We start from the raw sequence: 22,951 nt of genomic DNA on the forward strand, positions 1-22,951 counted from the left end.
AAACAAACAGAGAAATTTCTTTCTGTCTGTGTTATTCAACTTTTCTCTAACCCCTACTCTCCGATATTCCCCTCAGGTGTGGCTATGGGTCTAGTAGAAATAGCAACTTTTGTCATAGAGAACATTTGCAACCTATGAATTCCCAGTGTTGGAAGATTTTCCTGGCAAAAATAATTTCTTATTGTTCTGGTTCATATTTCCCCTATTTAATTGATCCCACCGCACTCTTAGTATCCTCTTCATAACATATCTCCACCTGAAATATAAAGATAATAGTAGAAAATGGAGCACAATGAAAATATATTCATTAAAAGTTTTTGAAGTTCCATTATGAATCGTAAAGTGCCTTTTTGGGAAAAGGTTTGATGTAATATGCACAGGTTTTTTTATTAAAATTGAATACACTTCAAGTTAAAATGGAAGAGATGTAAATCAACTTGCTGTTAGATTTGAATTCAGCAATTCAGTTGCCAAAATACATGGAAGCAAAAATAATTAATTTGCATACTTTTGCTTCATAATTATAACTGTCAAACCCAATAACTTTGAATGTAGATTGGAAGGTAAAATATTTATATTTGCAAATTAATATACAAGAAAAATATAAATAGAGTTAAGGGGAGACCGGAAACATTTGGTTCATGTAATATTTCATTGTTGAAGAAATATTGAGAAGCAGAAACTAGATGGAAGTGCCTAAAAGTACTTTTAAAGTTGGCATCTGAAATTGGTAAATCTCGATAAATCTAAATTGAATTTGATCTTAAACATCAGATGTTGCAGTAGTGCTGAATTATACAATAGACTCTTAAAGATAGGCTAGGCTTGATGCTCTCCATATATCTAAATTCCCAGTCAGCACAATAAGAATTGATTTATCTTTCAAAACCTAACAACTACATCAAAGATAATTGAGTGGCAGCTGATCAAAATACAAGGGCAATTCGGATATAAACCTTAATTTGAGCATGTGCGAGAAATAGGTGGGGATAGCGACGCTCTTCCTATGGCACCGTGTGCAGTAGTTCAGTAGGCAGGGAAGAGTGAAAGGAGAAAGTCGTATTGCAGTTGATGCATCTGCTAGATCAATGGAAAATGAACCCTGCCATAGAAAAAACTGCCAAATGTGAAGGGCATGCAGTAATATGATTCCTGTGTGCAAAAAAAAAAAAAACCTTTCGGCAGCTGCAATTCATCGTGAACTGTGTAATGTTTATGGACCAAACATGATGAGTGAAGGTGTCATGCATCAATGGTGTCAAATGTTTAAAGATGGAGGAACTGACATGCACGATGAGGCAAGACGTGGCTGCCCATCTGCAGTCAGTGATGAACTTCTGCAGGAAATTGGCAAGGATGACTTCATTCCCAGGCGGGAGACTTTTTTTTTGCAGGAAGGAATTTCAAACCTTGTAAGATGTTATGGCAGGTGCCTCAATTTGAAGGGCGATTATGTCGAAAAGTAATGTAATGTTGTAATTTTCTAACGTGCATAATAAAAGTTCTGTATCTGCGAGTATCTGTTCCGAATTGCCCTCGTACTTATGTGGATAACCTCTTTGGCCTGGGAATGATTGTGGCTTCCAAGCAGTTTTCTTCTACCTGCTAAAGGCCCCAGAGATTATATTATCAAAAGCTAATAAATTCAAATAAGTAAATAGGTTGGTTAATTTATGACAAATGGTGAGTTAATTGGAAGGGGCACAACATCAGTAGTAAAGCCTCTTCTTAAAGTCTCCATTCCTTTCCCTTTTCATTTTCTTAATTGCTGGAGTATGAAGCTTCATAAAAACAGCTCTTTCCTATTTCCATCCAGGAAAAAAAGCCTCCAATCTTCTAAAAATAGACTGAGGTGTTTGAATTTTAACAGTGTGATTTCAGATGGGAGGGAATTTTTTAGGGCAGAAAGTAAGTAGTCTCCCTCCTTCCAGTTTCATTTCTGCCCTTATTTTTCAGAAATACAAAAGCAACAATTGCACTATCCAAAATTAGCGGCATTGTTGCTGAATTCTGGCAGTGTGGCCTTGGGTTGGCAGGTGTGTAGTCAGTAGACAGTTGATTGCCCACCTCTGCCCTAGAAAATATAATCTATGGGGTTTTTTTGGCCTATAAGATAATGTTTCTGGGAATTAAAATGTCACTAATGAACTTCTAAATTTGGGCATTCCCAAAATCTGGAAGAACTGAAATATGAGACAAAAATGTAGGATACATATAAGCAGTCTTCAACTTACAACCACAACTGAGCTCAAAATTTCTAGTTAAGTCAGACAGTTATTAAGTGAATTTCACCCCATTTTACAACTTTTCTTGCCACAGATGCTAACTAAATCACTGTAATTGTTAAGTTAGTAACATGGTTGTTAAGTGAATTTGGCTTCCCCGTTGACTTTGCTTGTCAGAAGTTCGCAAAAGGTGATCACATGGTCCCAGGACACTGCAGCTGCCATAAATATGAGTGAGTTGCCAAGGGTCTGAATTTTGATCACATGACCATGGGGATAATTCAACAGACATAAGTGTCAAAAACAGTCACAAGTCACTTTTTTCAGTGCCATTGTAACTTCAGTCAGTAAATCAACAGTTGTAAGTCAAGAATTGCCTGTATGTAAAAAAACAAAACAAAAACACCACCCTTGTCTTAAAACTTCAGAACTTCATGTATGGTATAGTATCAGCTCCAATATTTGTGACTGAATTTGGCTGATTTAAGTCATAAATTTTAATCTCCCCAAAAAGATGCTGAAAGGTATAAATCTGAGGCAGTATAAATTCTAAACTGCAAAAGGCAGCCAGAGATGGCAATTGAGAACAGTGCTTAACAATAGAATCTTAATGCATCATTATTCCGAAGTAACTGCCTCTAAGTTATTTAGGATTTTCTTCCCAGGTAGATGTGACTGAGTTCAAATATAATGAATAAACAAGAAGTGCTTCCAGTGCCATCAAATGTATCTGGAGCCTGGAAACACATTGCTTACTCAGCTAATAATTGGGTAATGAAAAAAAAAAAAGGAAAAATAATTCCATCAGAGTTCCTACACATTATTTCAATTCAGCATTTTTCCTGGAACAATATCATATACTGTAATGTCTGTAGCGTGAAGTGTAATGTTTATATGCCTCTCTGAATATCACATCCTTTTTTAGTTTCAGCACTAATTTCAGACTTGGAAAAGGTTGAGGACAGACCCACAGCTATTCAATAATGAACAAAAGATTTACTGCATTGGTAGAAATACCACTTTTCTTTAAATGGGTATGTTGCAGCAGAGTTACAAGATTGAAACTGGAAGCTCTACCAGACCTTTCCCTTCACTTTTTGACTTCTCACTCTTATGCCCTGAACTATTTTTGCAGCAAAATCCCCAGTGTAAACTGAGAAACTAATTCCGAATATTATAGATCCTACATGTTTTTCCCACTGCTCTAAGCTGATAGTCCTGACAAACATGAAAGAAAGCAAGCAGAAAGAATGAGAGATTCAGGGGAAGGAATGATGTGGAATTGAACATTGAAGAATGACTTGGGCCAGTAAGAGCTTAACCAAGTTAGGACAGAAGCTAGGTCCAAAATGATTTTGCAGCCTGCCTGCCTCACATTCCCTTTATCTGGTGAAGAAGTCAACAGAATAAAGTTTGCAATTTTGCCTTATTTTTCTATAATAAAAACCAGTAGAGATTTCCAGAGAAGAAAATAAAGAAGACAAATAGCTGGCTGAAGATATCTCCTCAAGATGAAAATTTATTGCATCAAATTGTGGAATGTTGATGAAGTTGGTTCCCCCATAGTATATAGGATGTGCACCAAAAATAGTGCAAGAAGAAAATGCTTTTAAACTCTTTGTATATCTTCAGAAAACTTAAAGCTGAGGTCAGTGTGTTGGGGATGTAGTGATTGCCATTCCAATAAGTGGCATCTTGATTCATAAAATCAGCAGCTGACTGTACTGTCTCCTTACTTACAGGAAAAACAACAAATGATTAGTATCTTTTCATTTTTTTTTTCAAAAGTAGTGACATTTTCGGGCAGAATAACCCCTGATAACGAAATAAAACCTGCCTTATTTTAAAGATTGGAGAGCTAAGTGCTTTTTGAATTTGATTTCTTTTCTTTACAGTCATGACTATAACATTTTTAATCTCTTAATAGAATGAAATTCCCTTATGTGGATTTGAAACCAATTTCTCCACTTCAGTGTTCTGGCTGTGTTCTGGCTGCCAGAGTTCATGCAGAACCTCCTTTAGAAGTTTCAGGCAGATATTGGGTCTCCTGCTTGAGCAGGGGGTTGGACTAGAAGACCTCCAAGGTCCCTTCCAGCTTTATTCCAGTTGACATGATTGATTGCCCAATGCAAAAGGTTGAGATCTTGTTCCGTTTGCTCCATCAACCAGAGTGAAAGCACTTATCAGGTGATAAATTAAATATCGGTTTCCTCCTGGCAGTAGGAGCCACACACTGACAGGCAGCCACAGTGAAAGATGCTTTCTAGTTAGCAGTTCCCAAAATTGGTAGTGTTGCTGCTGGGTAGACATTTGGTCCCAAATTACAGTGAAATTACATCTTTTGGGACATCTTTGATTATTTTTATTCTGCATTTCTCCTTAAAAAAAAACAGTGTAGCCAATGTGTTTAGCTTTGGACAATCTCTTTGAAAGAGTCTGCTGTTTGGAGTAAATGCATACTAAATGGATACTAGTAACTATAGTATGTCTTAAAATGAAACTGAAACATGCATATTGTGAGATAATGGGAGGAGGGATCAGTATGTGGTATTAGATATGAAATCACTTTTTAGAAAGGCGAATCAAATCTCTTTTAGGTCAGCATCATTAACCTTCAAATAACATACCAGGGCTACAATTTGTGGATTAAAAATTGATTCGTAAATTTGATTACATAATAAATATGTAATTAGAATTAATACAATTAAATTTAAAGTAATATAATTACTGTCAATGTATGTAATGATTTCCAACATCTTCCATAATGTTTGAAGGAGCCCTGGAGCTGATTTAGGGATATAGGTAGTGCTCTGACTTCAGTTTAAACTACATTTTCTTCTAAGTTTCATAGTTAGATTCATTTACAAAAATAACAGATGACAACAGAAGTTCTCTTTGTTTCCTCCAAATGCAGGGTTATTGTTGTTTTAAGTGAGGATTATTGAATTAGAGTAGAGTGAACTGACATTGCAACCTTACATGGTTAATAATAGCAGTCACATGAAATTAGAATTCATGATAAGATATATGACAATTGGGAAAGCCAGCAAGGAAGAAGCAACTAGGAAATTTGTCAATAAATTTATAATGGTGACTTTCAGTCAGGACTCATAGCAAACTAGATGTTCCTGAAGACATGGGGATGACATTATGGCAGCTATCAGTGGCCAGTCAGCAAATTCTGATTGGTGAAATTTCTCCAGATAAAGGAGAGATTGTAAAATTATCCACATGTACTCCAGACAGTTGCTCCAGATGAGTAGACCACAGAACCTAAGTCTTTGTGTTCAATTTGTGAATTGAGTAGCTGGGATTTCAATCAAGCTCACAGCTGTAATGTAGCTCACATGGACACAGAGTTCATTGAGTCTCATTTTTTAATTGCTTTGAAATTAAAACTTAATTTGTTTTCAACTTTTAAGAATCTTTGGATCAAAATGTTTTATAGCATTCACTGGGTGAATTTCCTTCAATCCTTAGAGAAAGAAAATTTTAAAGTGATTAGAATGTTGATTTTGGGAAGTTACAGTTAAGAATGTAGATAGATTTGAAATAAGATTTTGAAATTAATTATAAAAAACTTTCTTACGGAAAAATATTATTGGTTTGAATTCTCCTATACTGGATTAACAAATTCTTACCCTGTTAAACTTTTGGAGGATTTTGTTATAATGGACAAAGAAAAAAAAATGAAAAGAAATTGAGTTCTAGGACTCAAGACTGAAAGATTAAAGATCAAGATTGCTAAAAGTAAAAGGAAGGAATAACAGATTAATTTGATCAAGTTTAAAACACTTATCTTTGGTAACCTTTAATTGACTTTTGATGAACAGGACTGAATTATGATGTTTTAAGGATTTGTTTATATACAAGAGGTAAAATATGGGAATGATTACTCATTGTATTTTAAGAGAAGATGATAATTAACAAACATTTTTCTTGTGATGAAGTCATTTCTTTATATATTTTTCTTTTTCTCTACCATATTGTTATTTTTTGCTTTTCTACTGTTTTCTAGTTTTTCTACACTTTCTATTTGTTTTTGTTTTTCTTTTAGTTTGTATTACTTTTTATCTTTTTAATTGTAATATTTGGTAAAAATTTTTTAAAGGCATTTATAATACCCAATGCTTGAATTGGGGTTTAAAAAGATGTACCCCTATTTAGAATACTCTGTGGCAAATGAATTTAAACTATATCACTTCATCTTTCAGATAGATATATGATGCTATCATTTCAGTTCCTCTTTAGCAGGTTAAAATTCTTTATTTTTGCTCTTCTTAGTAATCTTGTGTGACAATCACTAAATATTATCATGACATACTTGTAGATCAATCTTTTACCCCCCCCACCTCCTTGAAATTGGCTTTATGTCATAAACCAGTTGATGTGGATCATTGATTGTGTATCCTTCAGCAAGTGTTTGAGGGAAGAACCTATATGCAACTTTTTTCTTACTATCTTATATTGGTAAACATTTTTTTTCTTTTAATCCATTTAATTAATATTACAATTTTCTTTTAATCCATTTAATTAATATTATAATCCATTTAATTAATATTATAATTTTATCAATATTATATCTGGAACCTTGGAACCCTTTTTTTGAGGACTAGGCATTTTGCCATTGTAAATAAATGTTTCTGATAAATGGAAGAGGCAATAAAAGCTTCTTATTCAGAAAAATTATTAGTATAGCTCTGCAGGGCTGTTCCGTAAGGATAATATCCTGCAATATTTGGAAGTGTTTCGAGTAAAGACTTATGTGTGGTAGATTTAGATTGATATGACAGTGGTTGTAGATTCACATCAGAGATGTAAAGAAAACACTTTGTTTTCCTATCTGGCATAGGCATTTAATCTAAGATTTTATAGCCAACTCTATGTATACTTTTTACATAAAATGCAGAGGGGGAAAAAGAGGAAATTGATATAGGGTTTTCTAGCAGAAATAATATTGAAAAGCGAACAGTGTAGCTATTCCTCTAAAATGTTCTGTTTATTCTAATCCCTTTTTCTTTTAGTTCAAAATTTTGCTAATTTCAACTGAAGTAAATTTTTAGCAGTACAAAAATATACATTTATATCTTATAGGCATTAAGCTGTCTAAAACAAAGGAATAATCTGTTCTCTGCTGTTGCAATTCATATGTAATTCATACTATTACAATAGTAATAATATTGTAATAGTAATAAATAGTAATAGTAATAAATGACTGGACAGCCATTTGTCCGAAATGGTATAGGGTTACCTGCCTGATCAGGGGGTTGGACTTAATGACCTCCAAGGTCCCTTCCAACTTTATTATTGTTGTTGTTGTTATTATTATTGTTATTATCATTATTAAAAAAATTGGGCATCTCCACATGTGACAAATAAGTAAAATCAGTAATTTTAAACAAATGGACCTTAAGTTTTCTCTCATTAAGGACTAGCGGTTTAAGGCTTGTTTTTTAGAAGCAAGCTGTTTAGCCACAGGTCATGGTCTTAGTATATGAAAAGTGTTTTATTGGTAAGGAACAAAACAGCTGTTATTATTTATCAAATTTCACAAATAAAAATGTTCAGGTTGTGAAACTTTTGGTAAAATTGACACTGCATAAATTATCTTCCTCCAGTACAAATATTTTTTCCTACTTTTCTAATCTCAGCAATTCTCCATGTGATCTCTGAACTCTTCCACAGGCAATTACTTTCCTCCATTATTGTCTTTCTCTCTTTTTTTATTTTTCCTCATTCCATAAATTTCAAGCTAGAGGCCCTATGTGGGCAAGGGGAATAATCTCTACCCATCAGCCAACAAAAATCGTCTTTACTGATTAAAGAATTTTATTGTAATGTATTACAATTTAATTATTGTAATTTAGTTGCATTTAGTTGATTTTTATCCTGCTTTAATTTTCAGTCAGTTCAAAGTGATGTACTATCTAATGCTTCTGCTCTTGTTTTCCCAATAACAACATGATCTGATGTGTGTTGGGGGGAAAAAGAATGACTGTCCCAAAATCACCCAGCTGACCTTTATTCCCAAGACCTCAAGACTAAAACATGAAGAAGGATTGCAGGGTTTGGTTTTGGCTAGTCTAGATAAAAGAAGGACTAGGGAGGACATGATAGCAGTATTCCAGTATTTGAAAGGCTGCCACAAAGAAGAGGGGTCAACTTATTTTCCAAGTTATCAGAGGGCAGGACAAGAAATAACGGATGGAAACTATTCAAGGAGACAAGCAACCCTGGAATTAAGAAGAAACTTCCTAACAGTGAGAACAATTAAGCAGTGGAACAACTTGCCTTCAGAAATTGTGGGTGCTTCATCTCTAGAGGTTTTTAAGAAGAGACTGGACAGCCATTTGTCTGAAATGGTAAAGAGTCTTGTTTGAGCAGGGGGTTGAACTAGAAGGATCTCCAAGGTCCTTTCTAGCTCTATTCTATTCTATAAGGTTTGTATCCTACTATCAAAGCCACTACAGCAAATTTAACTCTCTTTCTCATTACACAGAATGTCCAGAATCGAAGAGGAACCTGATAGTCATTGAAGGTTGGCTATGAGTATGGATGTGGATATATAGAAATTCAGAAAGCACAATTTAAGAACATCTAAGCTTAAAAATTGTGTATTGATCCATAACAAAATAAACAATGATTAAGCCGAAGAAGACAGAGAATAAAACTAGAGGCTGTGAGAAGAAAAAGGGCCTTAGCCATTCACTGAACCCATTTTTGTACATTTAGCATGGAAATATTCTATAATAAAAGAATATGTTGACCACAGGCATGCTGATAATATCTTTCATACATACCTTGTTTATCTATCAATGGTACACAGCTTGTTTACTATTAACTGCAGAGCTCAAAAATAGAAAATTTTATGTGATGCTTGCTTTTCATTCAAGGATATGATAATTGGCAGCCTGCTGGTTTCCCTTGCTTCAAATTGGTTTAATGTGCTGTACTTTCAGATATTAGCTTCCGTCTTCTCTTTTCTTGTTTTTTTCCTCCAGGATACTACAGTTTGAATATCAGTGTTTCTAGTATTATATTACTTTACTTTATACTGCATCTCCACTTATGACTTAAAAAGGGATTTATCATAGAGATTTTTGATTGAAAGACTGGAGGTTATATATGGAGGATTTTCAAATACAATTTTCTCTCACCTCCTCTTCCCTGCACTTCCCCCATCTTCCCTTCCTGTCTCCTCTCCTTTCCTCCCCTCCCTTCCCTCCCCTCTCTTCCCTCCTATTCCTCCTCCCCTCCCCTCTCATTGTTTATTATCTACCCCTATTTATTTGATTTTTTTTAGTCCTTTTTCCTAAAGGCATAGGTTTCTTTTCTTCTTTTTCCTAACATTTTCCCATTGCTATCTTCTCATACCTCTGGCTATAATTTCCTTTCTTTCCTCTGTTCTTCTGTTACTCAAAGTGCTATTTTCTCTTACTGTTTGTATTCATTTTTCCCTTACCCCTTTCCTTGAGTTTGAAAGTTAAAAACACTTTATCATTTGTTTTGCCTGAGGCAATGTTTTTCCTTAATCACTTGGTAGCATCATAGTTCAGATCTCTCCATCTCCAATCCCTTGAGCTTTTTCTGACACCATGGTCATCTTGCTGGATTATGAAAGGAAGCAGTTGGCACTCAGGGCTCTGTGTTAGACTTTGCCACTAGCCATTCGACTGCAGAAAGAGTAGAAAATGGCAGTCAAAGGGTACCTGCTATGCATACAAAAGTCCCAGATTAAATGGTTGGCATCTTTTAAATCTTCAGTTTAAAACCTCCAACAGCCACTCTTAGTCATAGAAAATAGTTGTTAAACACATTCTGTTTGCAATACCTTCTTGGATCGCTATAACACTGCAAATTCTGAAGGACTTCCAGAGTTAGAACTGTGATGCTAAGAATAAGCAGTGGCCAGATTCAGAGAAGCAATTTTTAAAAAGTTTTTTTTTAATCCTACCTTTATTATTTTTACAAATAACTCAAGGTGGTAAACATGCCTAAAACAACTTCCTCCTCCTATTTTCCTCTGAGGTATGCTGGGCTGAGAAAGAGCGATTGGCCTAAAATCAGCCAGCTGGCTTTCATGCCTAAGGCAGGACATGAACTCAGAATCTCCTGGTTTTTAACTTGATACCTTAATTACTAGACCAGTGTTTGTCAACCTTGGCAAATTGAAAGTGAGTGGACCTCAACTCCCAGAATTCTTAGCAGTGGCTATGCTGGCTGTGAGAGTTGAAATCATATACCTAAGAAAATTGCCAAGGTTGGGAAACTCTGCACTAGACTAAACAGGCTTTTATGAGAAGCAAATTTCACTCCTGATTGTCTATTTAGATACTTTAGAATCAAATTTCTATATTCAGTTTCAGAAATTCTTGTCTTTTTTAGATCCCAAGCCCTTGCTTTACCACCCTGATAGAAAAGGGAAGAGACAAATTATAGCCATCTGGCATTGAATAATGAAGTGTTATAAGTTAATAATGAGGAGCAAATTTTAGAAAGTGTAAATCTGTGCAGAATATAAAATAGATATGCAGAACATGCCTTGCCATTGTCTGTCAGGAATAGGTTGCCCCTTACAGGTGCTTAGTGGTCCCTATAATATGTTCAAAACTCCCACTTCTGATTTAGTTTCATCCCGAAGTTCTCTCTTTCTTCATCTTTGGTCATGCAAATCATGAAGGAGATGTCAAAAAACTGAGAACTCCTATAATTAGGATAGAATTATCTCTAAGTTGCAGGGGATGGTGTGACCTATCTCAAATGATCGTACCAATTTTCATGAAAATAATTCTTTTCTGAGGAAACATGGACATTTCAGAACAGGCTTGCTCACGTACTTCAAAGTGTTTCAACAGTTTCTTACTTCCTCTTGATTGTACATGTTGGTAAATAATTTTTATGCTTTTTTCCTCTTTTTACTAATTTTGATAAGATATAAGAAAGGCATAAAATTGAAAAGAATGCAAGTATTATGAGCAGAATATTTTGCAGAAAAAAAATCAAGAAAGCTACGCTTTGGTGTCATTATTGAATATATTGCCTGGCATAGAGTGACTTTAACTACTTTAGCTGCTGGTTTAATTTTAGATTAAAAATGAACATAAACTATATTTTGGTAATTATTTTGTGGTGGCTTCTGAATAATACCACTTTTTAGCAAATGTATGTTTAAATCTAACATAAGATATACAGAGAGTTACCAACCTTTATAACGTCAAAGGTGATATGGTGTGCCAGAACGAAGGAAAAAAGCTAGTGGCATATGAGTTTTATAAGAATTTATATAAGGACGACGAAAAGAGAAATAACTATGACATAGTACAGTATTTACAACTAGTCGATTTACCCAAGGTGCCAGAAGAATTTAAAACTCTTCTAAATAAAGAGATAACATATTTAGAGCTCTCGGTCGCAATTAAGAAACAGAAGAATAATAAAACACCTGGGCCAGATGGTATACCTGCAGAAATGTATAAAATTGCACAAGAATCTTTAAGCCCAATGCTGTTGGACTTATTTAACGAGGTTTTAACCCAAGCTAAAATACCAGCTTCATGGGAAGAAGCCTTCCTCACGTTGATACCTAAAGAAAACACAAACCTGACACAAATTAAGAACTATAGACCCATTTCTCTTTTGAATTCAGATTACAAGATTTTCATGGCAATAATGGCACAAAGATTGGAAAGGTTCTTAGTGGATTTTATACATATTGATCAAAACGGCTTTCTATCTAAAAGATATATAAGAAACAATATTAGGACTGTTTTGGACATATTGGAATATTATGAAGTACATAATGAAAAGCAAATGTGTTTAATTTTTCTTGATGCCCAAAAAGCATTCGACAATGTAAAATGGGATTTTATGTTTAATCAATTATTGTATATGGACTTTGGGGAAAATTTCTTAAATATGTTTAAATCAGTTTACTTTAAGCAGGTGGCCAAAGTAATAATCAATGGAGAACTGACTGAGAGTTTCCAAATGCAAAAAGGCACAAGGCAAGGCTGCCCACTATCACCATTGTTATTTATATTATCTCTTGAGGTATTAACTAGAGCAATTCGGCAAGATGAACAGATCCAAGGTCTAGAAATCAAGAAAGAGACATTTAAAATACAAGCCTTTGCAGATGATTTAGTTTTTATAATTGAAGAACCACTACAATCAGGGATTAGACTGATGGAAACATTGAATAGATACGGGGAAATAGCAGGTTTAAAAATAAAGAAAAAACTAAAATGCTTGTCAAAAATATGACTAAAATACAGAAAAATGAATTGGTTGACAGAATTGGTGTTCAAATCACAAATAAAATTAGATATTTAGGGATACAACTGACTGCCAAATGCGCTACGCTTAAAAGGGATAACTACGATAAGTTAATAGAACAGATTCAAAAAGACTTTGATATTTGGACTAACCTACAGCTCTCTTTTATGGGCAGAATTGCAGTGATAAAAATGAATGTGTTGCCAAAAATCTTATTTTTGTTCCAATGTATACCTATAAAATTAGACAAGAATTTTTTTCAAAATTTGAATAAAATGATGTGTAAATTCATCTGGCAAGGAAAAAGAGCAAGGATTAAATTAAAATTACTACAGGACTTAAAGGAAAGGGGGGGATTTGGTCTTCCAGACTTGGAGAAATATTACCAGGCCGCAGCATTAGTATGGGTAAGAGATTGGATATTACTAAAAAATAGGAGACTATTGTGTCTGGAGGGCCATGACCTACAAATAGGATGGCATGCCATATTATGGGATCATAAATATAAAGTACATAAATATTTTCGAAGTCACTATATTAGGCAAGCTCTTATTGATGTATGGACAAAAATTTGGCAACCAAATTATACCCAAGTACCTAGTTGGATCTCACCGTTAGAAATATATGTACACCCAAAATTTACTCAATTAGACAAGACCATAACATATAAAAATATCTTAGATGAAAGAGGGGAATTGAAATCCAGGCAAACCATCCACGATGAAGGGATAGAATTAGAATGGTGGGCATACCTGCAACTGCAGGCAAGATATCGGAAAGACAAAAAAGAGTTAGGCATTAAACTAGAACCAATAGAATTGGATAAAATAATTTTGGGATCGGAGGATAAAATGATTAAAAAATTATACTACTATTTGCTAGATCAGGCAACGTACGAGGAACAAGTAAAAGTGACTATGTTGAATTGGAGTAAGGATTTTGGTCTTAATTTTGATCTGCATATATGGCAAGAACTATGGGCAAGAAACAAGAAGCTTACTTTGGCCACCTCTTACAAAGAGAACCTTTACAAAATGTTTTATAGATGGCATCTCCCACCCACAAGATTGTCTAAAATGTATACCAATGTCTCCCCTAAATGTTGGAAATGTAATTTGAAAAGTGGAACTTACTATCATATGTGGTGGGAATGCACGTGAGCTTGTGATTTTTGGAACAGGATTAAAATATGGTTGGAAGAAATATTAGAGCAAGCGGTAGAACCAAAACCAGAACTCTTTCTATTAGGTTTAACTACGCAAAAACATGACAAAGGCGTACTTTATTTAATGCTACACATTTTAACGGCCTCCAGGCTGGTTTTTGCTCAAAATTGGAGGAACAAGGGAACCCCAACGGAAGAAGAGATCCTGCATAAAATTCTAATATGTGCTGAGATGGACAGGCTTACAATGATTATGAAAGACAAAACGGAACACGAATACTTCGAAATCTGGGGCAAATTTTACCGCTGGTATGAATTAAGAACTGCTCGGACTTCAAACTAATGGTAGAATTAAAAGATATACATAACTGTACATATAATTGTATATATAATTGTATTGTATAAAAGATGAGGTTTATATAGAGGTTAAGAACAATGTATAAAATTTTTGTACTATGATAGGAACTGATTGGAAAATTCATTCTGGAATGTCATGTTTGTCCATTGTTGTTTTAATTGTATTATGAATAAAAATTAAAAAAAAAGATATACAATCTCTCAGTGCAACAATGTTGTTTGTTTCTAGCCTGCTCAATGAGACAAGTGTAATACATTTACATATTTATTATATTTGTAGTCTAATCTTTTTCTAAATGCTCAAATTAGCCTATACACTTTTTCTCCTAATTTGCATAGAATAGTTGCCAGTGGGAGAGATTATTTTAGAAATGGTCCAGTCAGCCAATCAGCTTCCCTCTCTGAGGTTTCCCTGGTTCTAGCCCAACATCTTAACCATTGTAGTTCACTGGCTGTTTTGAAAGCCTTTGAAATGGCATAGAGAAGATCATGGACCCCCCCCCCTCCTATTAACCAGTAATGCTAAACACAAATTAAAATGTTGAAGGAGAACATTGCTTTTATAAGCATTATTTTGTTTAAAATAAATGTATGCTGACAGTCATTGCATGTATTTCCAGGCAGTGTGCAACAGTAATATATTTCCATACACTTAAAAGATATCTGGGCAAAAGGAGATGTTAAGTTAAATAAATAAATTAGGAAGCAAATAGTAACATATTTATATTTTCCGGTGAGAAATTCTAACAAGTTTGAATTTGGACTACTGCAATGCGCTCTACATGGGGCTACCCTTGAAAAGTATTCGGAGACTACAGTTGGTCCAGAATGCAGCCGCGTGAGTGATAGTGGGTGCTCCTCGATACACCCACATTACACCTAGCCTCCGTGAGCTGCCTATTAGTCTCTGGGTCCAATTCAAGGTGTTGGTCATTACCTTTAAAGCCCTATATGGCTCAGGGCCAGGCTATTTGCGAGACCGCCTACTACCTCATAGTTCCCTACGTCCGGTTAGATCCCACAGGCTGGGCCTCCTTCGGGCCCCGCCGGCCAAGCAGTGCCATTTGGCGGGGCCGCGGAGGAGGGCCTTCTCTGTGATGGCGCCCACGCTTTGGAATCAGCTCTCCCCGGAGATTAGGACCGCTCCCACCCTGTTGGTCTTCCGTAAGCTACTTAAGACCTGGCTTTTCTGGCAGGCCTGGGGTTTATAAAACCTTACCCCTGGATGATTGTTTTTGTATTGTTGTTTGTTATGTTTTATGTGTTTTTTATTGTTAGCCGCCCAGAGTCCTTCGGGAGTGGGGCGGCTTATAAATTTTAATAATAATAATAATAATAATAATAATAATAATAATAATAATAATAATAAAATAATTTCTCATTTTATCATCCTTCAGAATAAATTTGGAAACTAATTTGAAAAAAACAACAACCCTCAGACAGGCCTTGCTCTAATTCACACAAAGATAAAGGGAGGGAAGGCGGAAGCATATTCAGGCTTTCTTGACATGCACTATAGCTGTTGTAATAAACATAGTCCTGATCTATATGGCATTAATTTGTTATCTAACAGCAGAGCATTTAACCCCCAGGGCTGTTTTGGGTATCCCCTGCTGGGTTAAAATTTTGACAAAATCAAAGGTAGCATATCAACCTAGCCACTTTTTTTGGGTTGCCACTTTTTGCTTCTCTTTTTTGCAATTGAATAATATTTCAAGGATTATTGTCAGCTGCATCAGTGGAAAAGAGACGCGATATAAATGTTTTTAAAAAATGAAGCAGTATATCTATTCTCATGCAAATGTATACTTCCTCTATCTCTTTTCTGCTGCCTCCCCTCTCTTTCTTCTCCCTTTAACTTCTTTTATTTTTCCCTGTGTAGCCATCTCCCCTGCGTTGTCTCTCCCCATTTCTTTTGTACTCTCACTGCCCATAGAAATAAACAAGAAAAGATCAAAACTATACACACTCCGATGTTCTATATCCAATTTTCCCTCAAGCGGTGTGGAGAGTTGTTGTTAAGGTTCACTGGAGAATATCCATTTTAATCATCTGTTTAAAAAAAACCAAAAGAGAGCAATATTGACTCTTCTGCTTGTAGCTTAGATCACATGCATTGTCTAATTGGAGATAAGAAGGTTAAGATTTAAAACTGCATCCACTATACAGTACAGTTAAGTAAATCAACAGGTGGCTTATATGCATGTAGTTGAAAACTAGATTTGGCCTAACTGATCTTTCAATATATTACTGTTTTGTAAAAGTAGAGTATTTCAATTGTATTTTGATGCTTTGCACTTTTATTGTGAACATCTTCTTTTCTCAAAGTTGTTCAATTTCATTGCTACTGTCAGCACCCACAGAGGATCTGCCAGCAATGGACATAAGTGCTTAAAAACAGAGAGCTTCTTTCAAATAAGCACTAGCACATTGTTGGAATAAATTGTATGTGTGAAAAGTATTGGTTTGTCTGAGGCAGTATTCAGTGTGAAGTAGTCAAGTTACCTAAGGATACGATGAGAAATATTAGATAGGTTGGCAGTTCTTCATGTACGTCAAGCCTAAATGCCAGTTCTGGTGATAAAATTACCTAGTTTTATGGTCATAGAGGTTTGAAATAAGTTTATTATTTTTACAGCCTAAGGCTGGAACTGTTCTGTATATATTGTCCTTGTAGTTCTTTCTCCTTTATTTCCTGTAAGGATTTAGAAGCCAAAATATTTGATAGAATGGCAATATTCTGTGAGCTTCTTCATTCTGGCTCACATTTGTGTTCAGTACACTAATATTAGAAATGTATTTCTCATTTTTAAAATACGTAAGAGATAAGTGAAGAAGGTTTGAATTGGTGACCAAAGGAGCACTGGTGCAGACAAGGTCCTTAATGTAACTCTATTTAACACAGGGATCCCCAACCCCCAGTCTGTGGTCCAGTACCGGGCCGCGGCATGCCAGCAACCAGTCGACACAAACAAGGAAAGCCCCATCCACAGGGTACAGGCAGCACACAAAACCACGCCCCCTCTCTCCACCTCTCTCCAGAGGCTGGGGACTTCTGATTTAACAGAAAACATGAAATGAGGATTTTAATTTCAGTGTGAATCCTACATCATTGTAAATTCAAATTGTGAACAAAACAAAATATTTGATAGAATGGCAATATTCTGTGAGCTCCCTCATTCCTTAAATATTAGGTGTCATATATTGGATTTAAGCATACTTAAAAGCAGAGACATCACCCTGCCAACAATAGTACGTATAGTCAAGGCCATGGTTTTCCGAGTTGCAATGTATGGCTGTGAAAGTTGGACCATAAGAAAGGCTGAGCACCAAAGAATTGAGGCCTTTGAACTATGGTGCTGGAGAAGACTCCTGCGAGTCCCTTGGACTGCAAGGCGATCAAACCGGTCAGTCCTAGAAGAGATCAAACCCGACTGCTCTTTAGAAGGCCAGATCCTGAAGTTGAAACTCAAGTACTTTGGCCACCTAATGAGAAGGAAGGACTCACTGGAGAAGAGCTTAATGCTAGGAAAGATTGAGGGCAATAGAAGAAGGGGACGACAGAGAATGAGGTGGCTGGATGGAGTCACTGAAGCTGTAGGTGTGAGCTTAAATAGACTTAAGAAGATGGTAGAGGACAGGAAGGCCTGGAGGAACATTGTCCATCGGGTTGCGATGGGTCAGACATGACTTCGCAAGTAACAACAACAATATTGGATGAACTCCAGGCTCAGTGTTATCCCCCATATCTGTGAAACATCTCTCTGAAATCACTGGGAAAAGTCATCTGTAGTTTGGAGTAAGAAACTTTCAGTGTGCACATAATACCTAGTTAGATACCTCCTACTGTAAATAGACAGGTAATACCATTACTATTCTAATCCTGTAAAGCCTGTATAAGATGAAACAGGCTGACTTTGAATTCCAGCAAGACAAAATGGCTCCTTGTCCACACATTGTCTGTCTGTTGGCCTCTATGCTACTTCTGAATAGAGTTACATTCTCCTTGAATGAACAAGTCCATGAAAGAACAGTTGTTGGAGTTTGGGTTTCAGGGGCTATCCCAGCTTCTGCTTCTGGTTCTTTATTGAGAAGGAGGCTTTAACAAGTCACTCTTGTCCTTATTTCTTTGAATTTCAATCCTTATGGCTCCTTGTTTTTACCTTGAGTAACACCAAGGTCTTTGGAGATTAAGAACCATGATGTGGATTGTTTTTAACCCTTTTAACCCTTTGTTGTCTCTTGGGTTTTTTGTATTATATTTATGTTACGATTATGATTTTTAGCCAGCAGAAGTTTCTGGAAGTGGCCAGAATATAAATGCTAATAAGTAAGTAAGTAGCATACTAAAAAGTTCCTGTTGGGGGGTTAATGTAATAATGTACTTCCAGCATATTTTCTAACAATCATTCTCATTTTAGTTGATGAAAATATATATTCATTGTTTTAGGAAACATTAATGCAAGAGGGCAAGCAGTGCAAAACAGGAGTGGAAGACATTTGCATGTCAGATAAACATTCAAGGAGTGAAAACAGCAGCAGTGAAGAGGAAAGAGACAAATCAAAATTACTCTTGGAACGGCTGAAGGCTCTGGAGGTAAGATAAAAAGAAACATCTCTCATCCAGGGTCTTGGTTTTTATTGGCACCATAGTGGTTCAGTATAAATTTTATCTCTCGCAGTTCACCTAGCTTCTGCTAAAAAATATTTTTGATCATGATTCATTAGATCAGGATGAATGAAACGTTGCACCTTGGAATCACTGAAGCTATTTTTCTCTTAATGTCAGGGATCATGTACCTTAAAGAAAAACTCCATAAATAAATGTAAGTTGTTCCAACCTGGAGGCTAGCTCAATGCCAAAGAGACTTTAATACAGAAAACTTAGTTTGTATGATATAGTTTGAAGTGTTAATTTAGGACACAAGCCACAAAAGAACTGCTTCTACTTTTCATGCTGAGGCAGAGAGTGGGGCCTCCCCAAATCAGAGGTAAGCAATAGAATACCAATGTAATAAATGTTTCAGTGATCCTATGGTTACTTGGGTAGTAGTAATAGCTCCTAGCAGCAAGCCTTGAATACGGTTTGAAAGGCACTACACTACATAATCATTGGATGCATAGAAGTTAGAAGTTAGAAGGATGGGGATGGAGAAGCACAGCCATTTACCTACAGAGCTTCATGATGTAGCATTGCTGGACTTCTAGATACTGTGCCTATTAAATAATGCAGGCTTCTCTTCTCCCACCCCCCAAACCCTTTGTAATCAAGACAGGATAGGCATCTGGCCCCACCCAACAGTCTCCTTGTCTGAGCTGATTTTAGAAGTGGTGTTGGGGGTCCCAAGCTTGTCAGGGATTTCAACATGCATGATGATACAGGTCTCTTGAGAAGTGTCTTAGGAGTTCATGACTACCACGGATCTACTTAGGACAAAATAAATGATCTAAACATTTCCTCCTAGCCATCTAGCCCCACAATATTATATTGTACATGTTTAGAAAATGATTGAGTGCAATGGGCATGATATCAGTAAAAAATACTTAGAACTGGCTTGTAATTTCATTCATTATAAGCTTATCCAGCATAACCTTTACTATGTTTTTAAAAATACAGTTTGAGGGATTTTTTAAACAGATTGAGTCATGATTTTATTTGTCTCATAGTTCTAACCTTGTTTTTTTTCATAAGATCTGAAGTTTATCAAATCTTATTTCACAAATCTTAGGACTTTTCAAGTATGCAGCCCTTGCAGTTGAAATCACTTCATATCTTACTTTATAGCCTCGATAACTATATTCCAAAAATGTGAATAAATACTTTTGTTTACCTTTGGGTTGCTTATTTTTTCTCATTTTTCATCAATTATTGTAGAGGATACATTCTCATCCTTCCAGTATATTTTTCATTGGGTTCCCAATGAATGGTTAGTATAGTTTACATAGTTTTTCTTTTCTTCAGTTCTTTTCTAATGATGGAGAGTTGTTTAAATGAAATCATAGTGCTTTATCAGTTATTGCCAATTGTTATAAGAGAGAGAAAGAAAACTCATTACATTTTTAAGACGCAATCTTGGCTGTGGAAGGCCACCAAATAGGATTTCTTCATTGATTTTAGTTTTGTGCGTTAGCTTGCTCTTAAAAATAAAAAGGAATGTACCAGTTCTTCCAAAATTAATCTACAGAAGCAATCCAAGGAGTAATCCATGGAGAAAAATAGACCAACCTTTATAACTGCTGAAAGATAATTAGAATAAGGTGTTGCTAATTGTATGTTGGCTTTATGTTATGTACTCTTAGTCTTGTCTATTTGTGCTTCAGAGATTTAGATTTTTAAAAAAAATCTTGTCCCAAAACTCTCAAGTTTATTAGGAGTTGTACAGTTTACTATCATGTAATCAGTTGATTTAATTCTTTGTCATAAGAATAATTAATTGTTGTATTTCATTAACAGATTGGATGGGTGAAACAAAAATTTACTTTTCAGTCTGTTTAGATATCAAGGCTTACTGTGTTATCAAGAAATCTATCAGAAATGGTATAATATAAATAAGGGAATAAAATTATATATATAACGGGACAATACAAATCATCTAATTAGTATGGTTGACCAAACAATGGCTATAATATGCTAATATACCTTTTAGATTGTAAAATTTCTTTTGCACTGTTCTTTCTGTCCCAATTTTTTTTATAAACTTCATTAAATAACCTTTAATTGGCAAAATCCAGATATACAAATATGTGTTTATATGCTATCTATGAGTCTCTGCATTATTCCTTGTATACAACATTTTTATAGCACTCTTCCTATATCCGATTATAAGATGCTGGTAAAAGAAGGAAGGCATCTCATAAAATAAAATAAAAATAAATAGGTCCTTTCACATAGCTGTTGGCTTCAACCATCCAAATCAGCAGGAACATTTTTAATACCACTGGATGGTGCCTCTTGAATGTCCACATACCTCCCCGACTTTGAAAAACAACAACAACAGTGCTCTCTCTGCTCAACCAGAACCATAGAGGAACAGGTCTCAAGCAGAAGCTTTACTGTTAGTAAATTGTGTTGCAAGAATCTCACCAGATTGATTACATTCCCTTAGGAAGAGTCAGATAAGGCTTCAAGGATTCTTTGGGAGGTCAGGCCTGTGTTGCTTTCTGCAGTGCAAGGACTCTAAGCTCAACCCCCTCTTAACCTTCTCTCCAATCTAGCTAAGAGTTTCTACCACATCATTCATTCACACCCCTTAAGGTGAAAAGCTCTGTAATGCAGGGGTCCCCAAGCCCCGGTCTATGGACCGGCACTGGGCCGCAGCATGCCAGAAACCAGTCTGCGCAAACAAGCAAAGCCCCATCTGAGGGATGCAGGCAGTACATTTGCGAGACCACCTACTACCTCATAGTTCCCTACGTCCGGTTAGATCCCACAGGCTGGGCTTCCTTCAGGCCCCATCGGCCAAGCAGTGCCATTTGGCGGGGCCGCGGAGGAGGGCCTTCTCTGTGATGGCGCCCACGCTTTGGAATCAGCTCCCCCCGGAGATTAGGACCGCTCCCACCCTGTTGATCTTCCGTAAGCTACTTAAGACCTGGCTTTTCCGGCAGGCCTGGGGTTTATAAAACCTTACCCCTGGATGATTGTTTTTGTATTGTTGTTTTGTTATGTTTGATGTGTTTTTTATTGTTAGCCGCCCAGAGTCCTTCGGGAGTGGGGCGGCTGATAAATTTTAAAAATAAAAATAAAAAATAAAAAAATTACATGAAACCACACCCGTTCCGGTCCACGGAAAAATATCTCTCCACAGAACTGGTCCCTATTGCCCAAAGGATTGGGGACCTCCGCTCTAATGCTACTGTGCAGGGGTACTGTAAACATACCCTTCAGAACAGATGGAAAGAATTGAGAGAAGTAGCAAAGGGCTTTAGTAGGGCCTACCTAGAAAAAAAAGGAAAAAACACAAGGATGGGAAAGCAAGTAAAGACAACAGCCCTAGTGAAGTTACGACTGGTACAGTGACTAACCTGATTATCTTGCAGTGTGTGAAAACTATCCAACACTCATGTCTACTCTAGAAATCTGTTCATGTTTTTTTTTTTAAAAAGATATGATAAGCTCAAGTCTTTTGTATTGTGAGCTTTTGTTAAAATGGAAATGGGATTCAAAGATCTTGAGAATTGTAGCTAGAACGGGGATGTTTATTCTAATTTATGTGATGTGTAGTAGAGATAAGTTTGTCCTGGTTTGCATCAATTGTGACTTGGATCCAAATTAAATCTCCCGTTGTTGGTGTCACTGACTTTATATCTTGGAACAGATACAAAGTCTTTATTCCCTTGGTCAAGCATTAGAAAGGGAAAGACAAATGCATCTGTTCCTAGTAAAAGTCAAGAATGCATTATTGTTCCACTTATTTAACAGGTATCTAGAAAGGTGACTTCCTTTGTACATGGAATTAGGTGATAGGAACCTGGCATGCTACATAGAGTATCAAAAATGACACAGAATTGTTATTCCCCTGAACAGAAGAGACAAGTTTGATTAATTCCCACATTAATCCTTAACCTTCATTGCCATATTCCCCCACTCTTCAATTCTAGAGGGACTTCCAACACTGAGGCAATTTTTCAGAGGACACAGAAGACTACAGGGGAAGAGTGTTATTTTAAGGGCTAGTAAGGTATTATGCACAGTTGCATAAATACTTTCCTAATACCGTAGTTAGTCTCTGCCTCTGCCTCTGTCTCTTTTTCTGTCTCTCTCCGTCTCTCTGTCTCTGTCTCTCTCTATCTGTCTCTCTCTGTCCGTCCGTCTCTCTCTCTCTCTCTCTCTCTCTCTCTCTCTCTCTCTCTGTGTGTGTGTGTGTGTGTGTGTGTGTGTAACTGAAATTGGGAGACCAGCAAATAACCCTGAAGTCTTTGCTCTGAGGGT

At 36.1% G+C, this 22,951-nt stretch overlaps 1 protein-coding gene across 15 annotated transcripts in view; it reads left to right on the forward strand.

The window, feature by feature from the left end:
• Positions 1–22,951, forward strand: part of NCKAP5 (NCK associated protein 5) — a 656,435-nt gene that overhangs the window by 394,974 nt on the left and 238,510 nt on the right. For all 15 annotated transcript variants that reach the window (XR_005554850.1, XM_039328230.1, XM_039328233.1 and 12 more), the window contains one exon: positions 18,473–18,619. Coding sequence is in view for 14 of the 15 variants with exons in the window: in XM_039328230.1 (XP_039184164.1) it covers positions 18,473–18,619 (147 nt within the window). In the remaining variant the exon portion in view is untranslated. The remainder of the gene's footprint in view (positions 1–18,472; positions 18,620–22,951) is intronic.

Source organism: Crotalus tigris, unplaced genomic scaffold, assembly GCF_016545835.1.
Source record: "Crotalus tigris isolate CLP2741 ecotype Arizona unplaced genomic scaffold, ASM1654583v1 scf7180000024374.3283719, whole genome shotgun sequence".
Taxonomy (NCBI): Eukaryota; Metazoa; Chordata; class Lepidosauria; order Squamata; family Viperidae; genus Crotalus; species Crotalus tigris.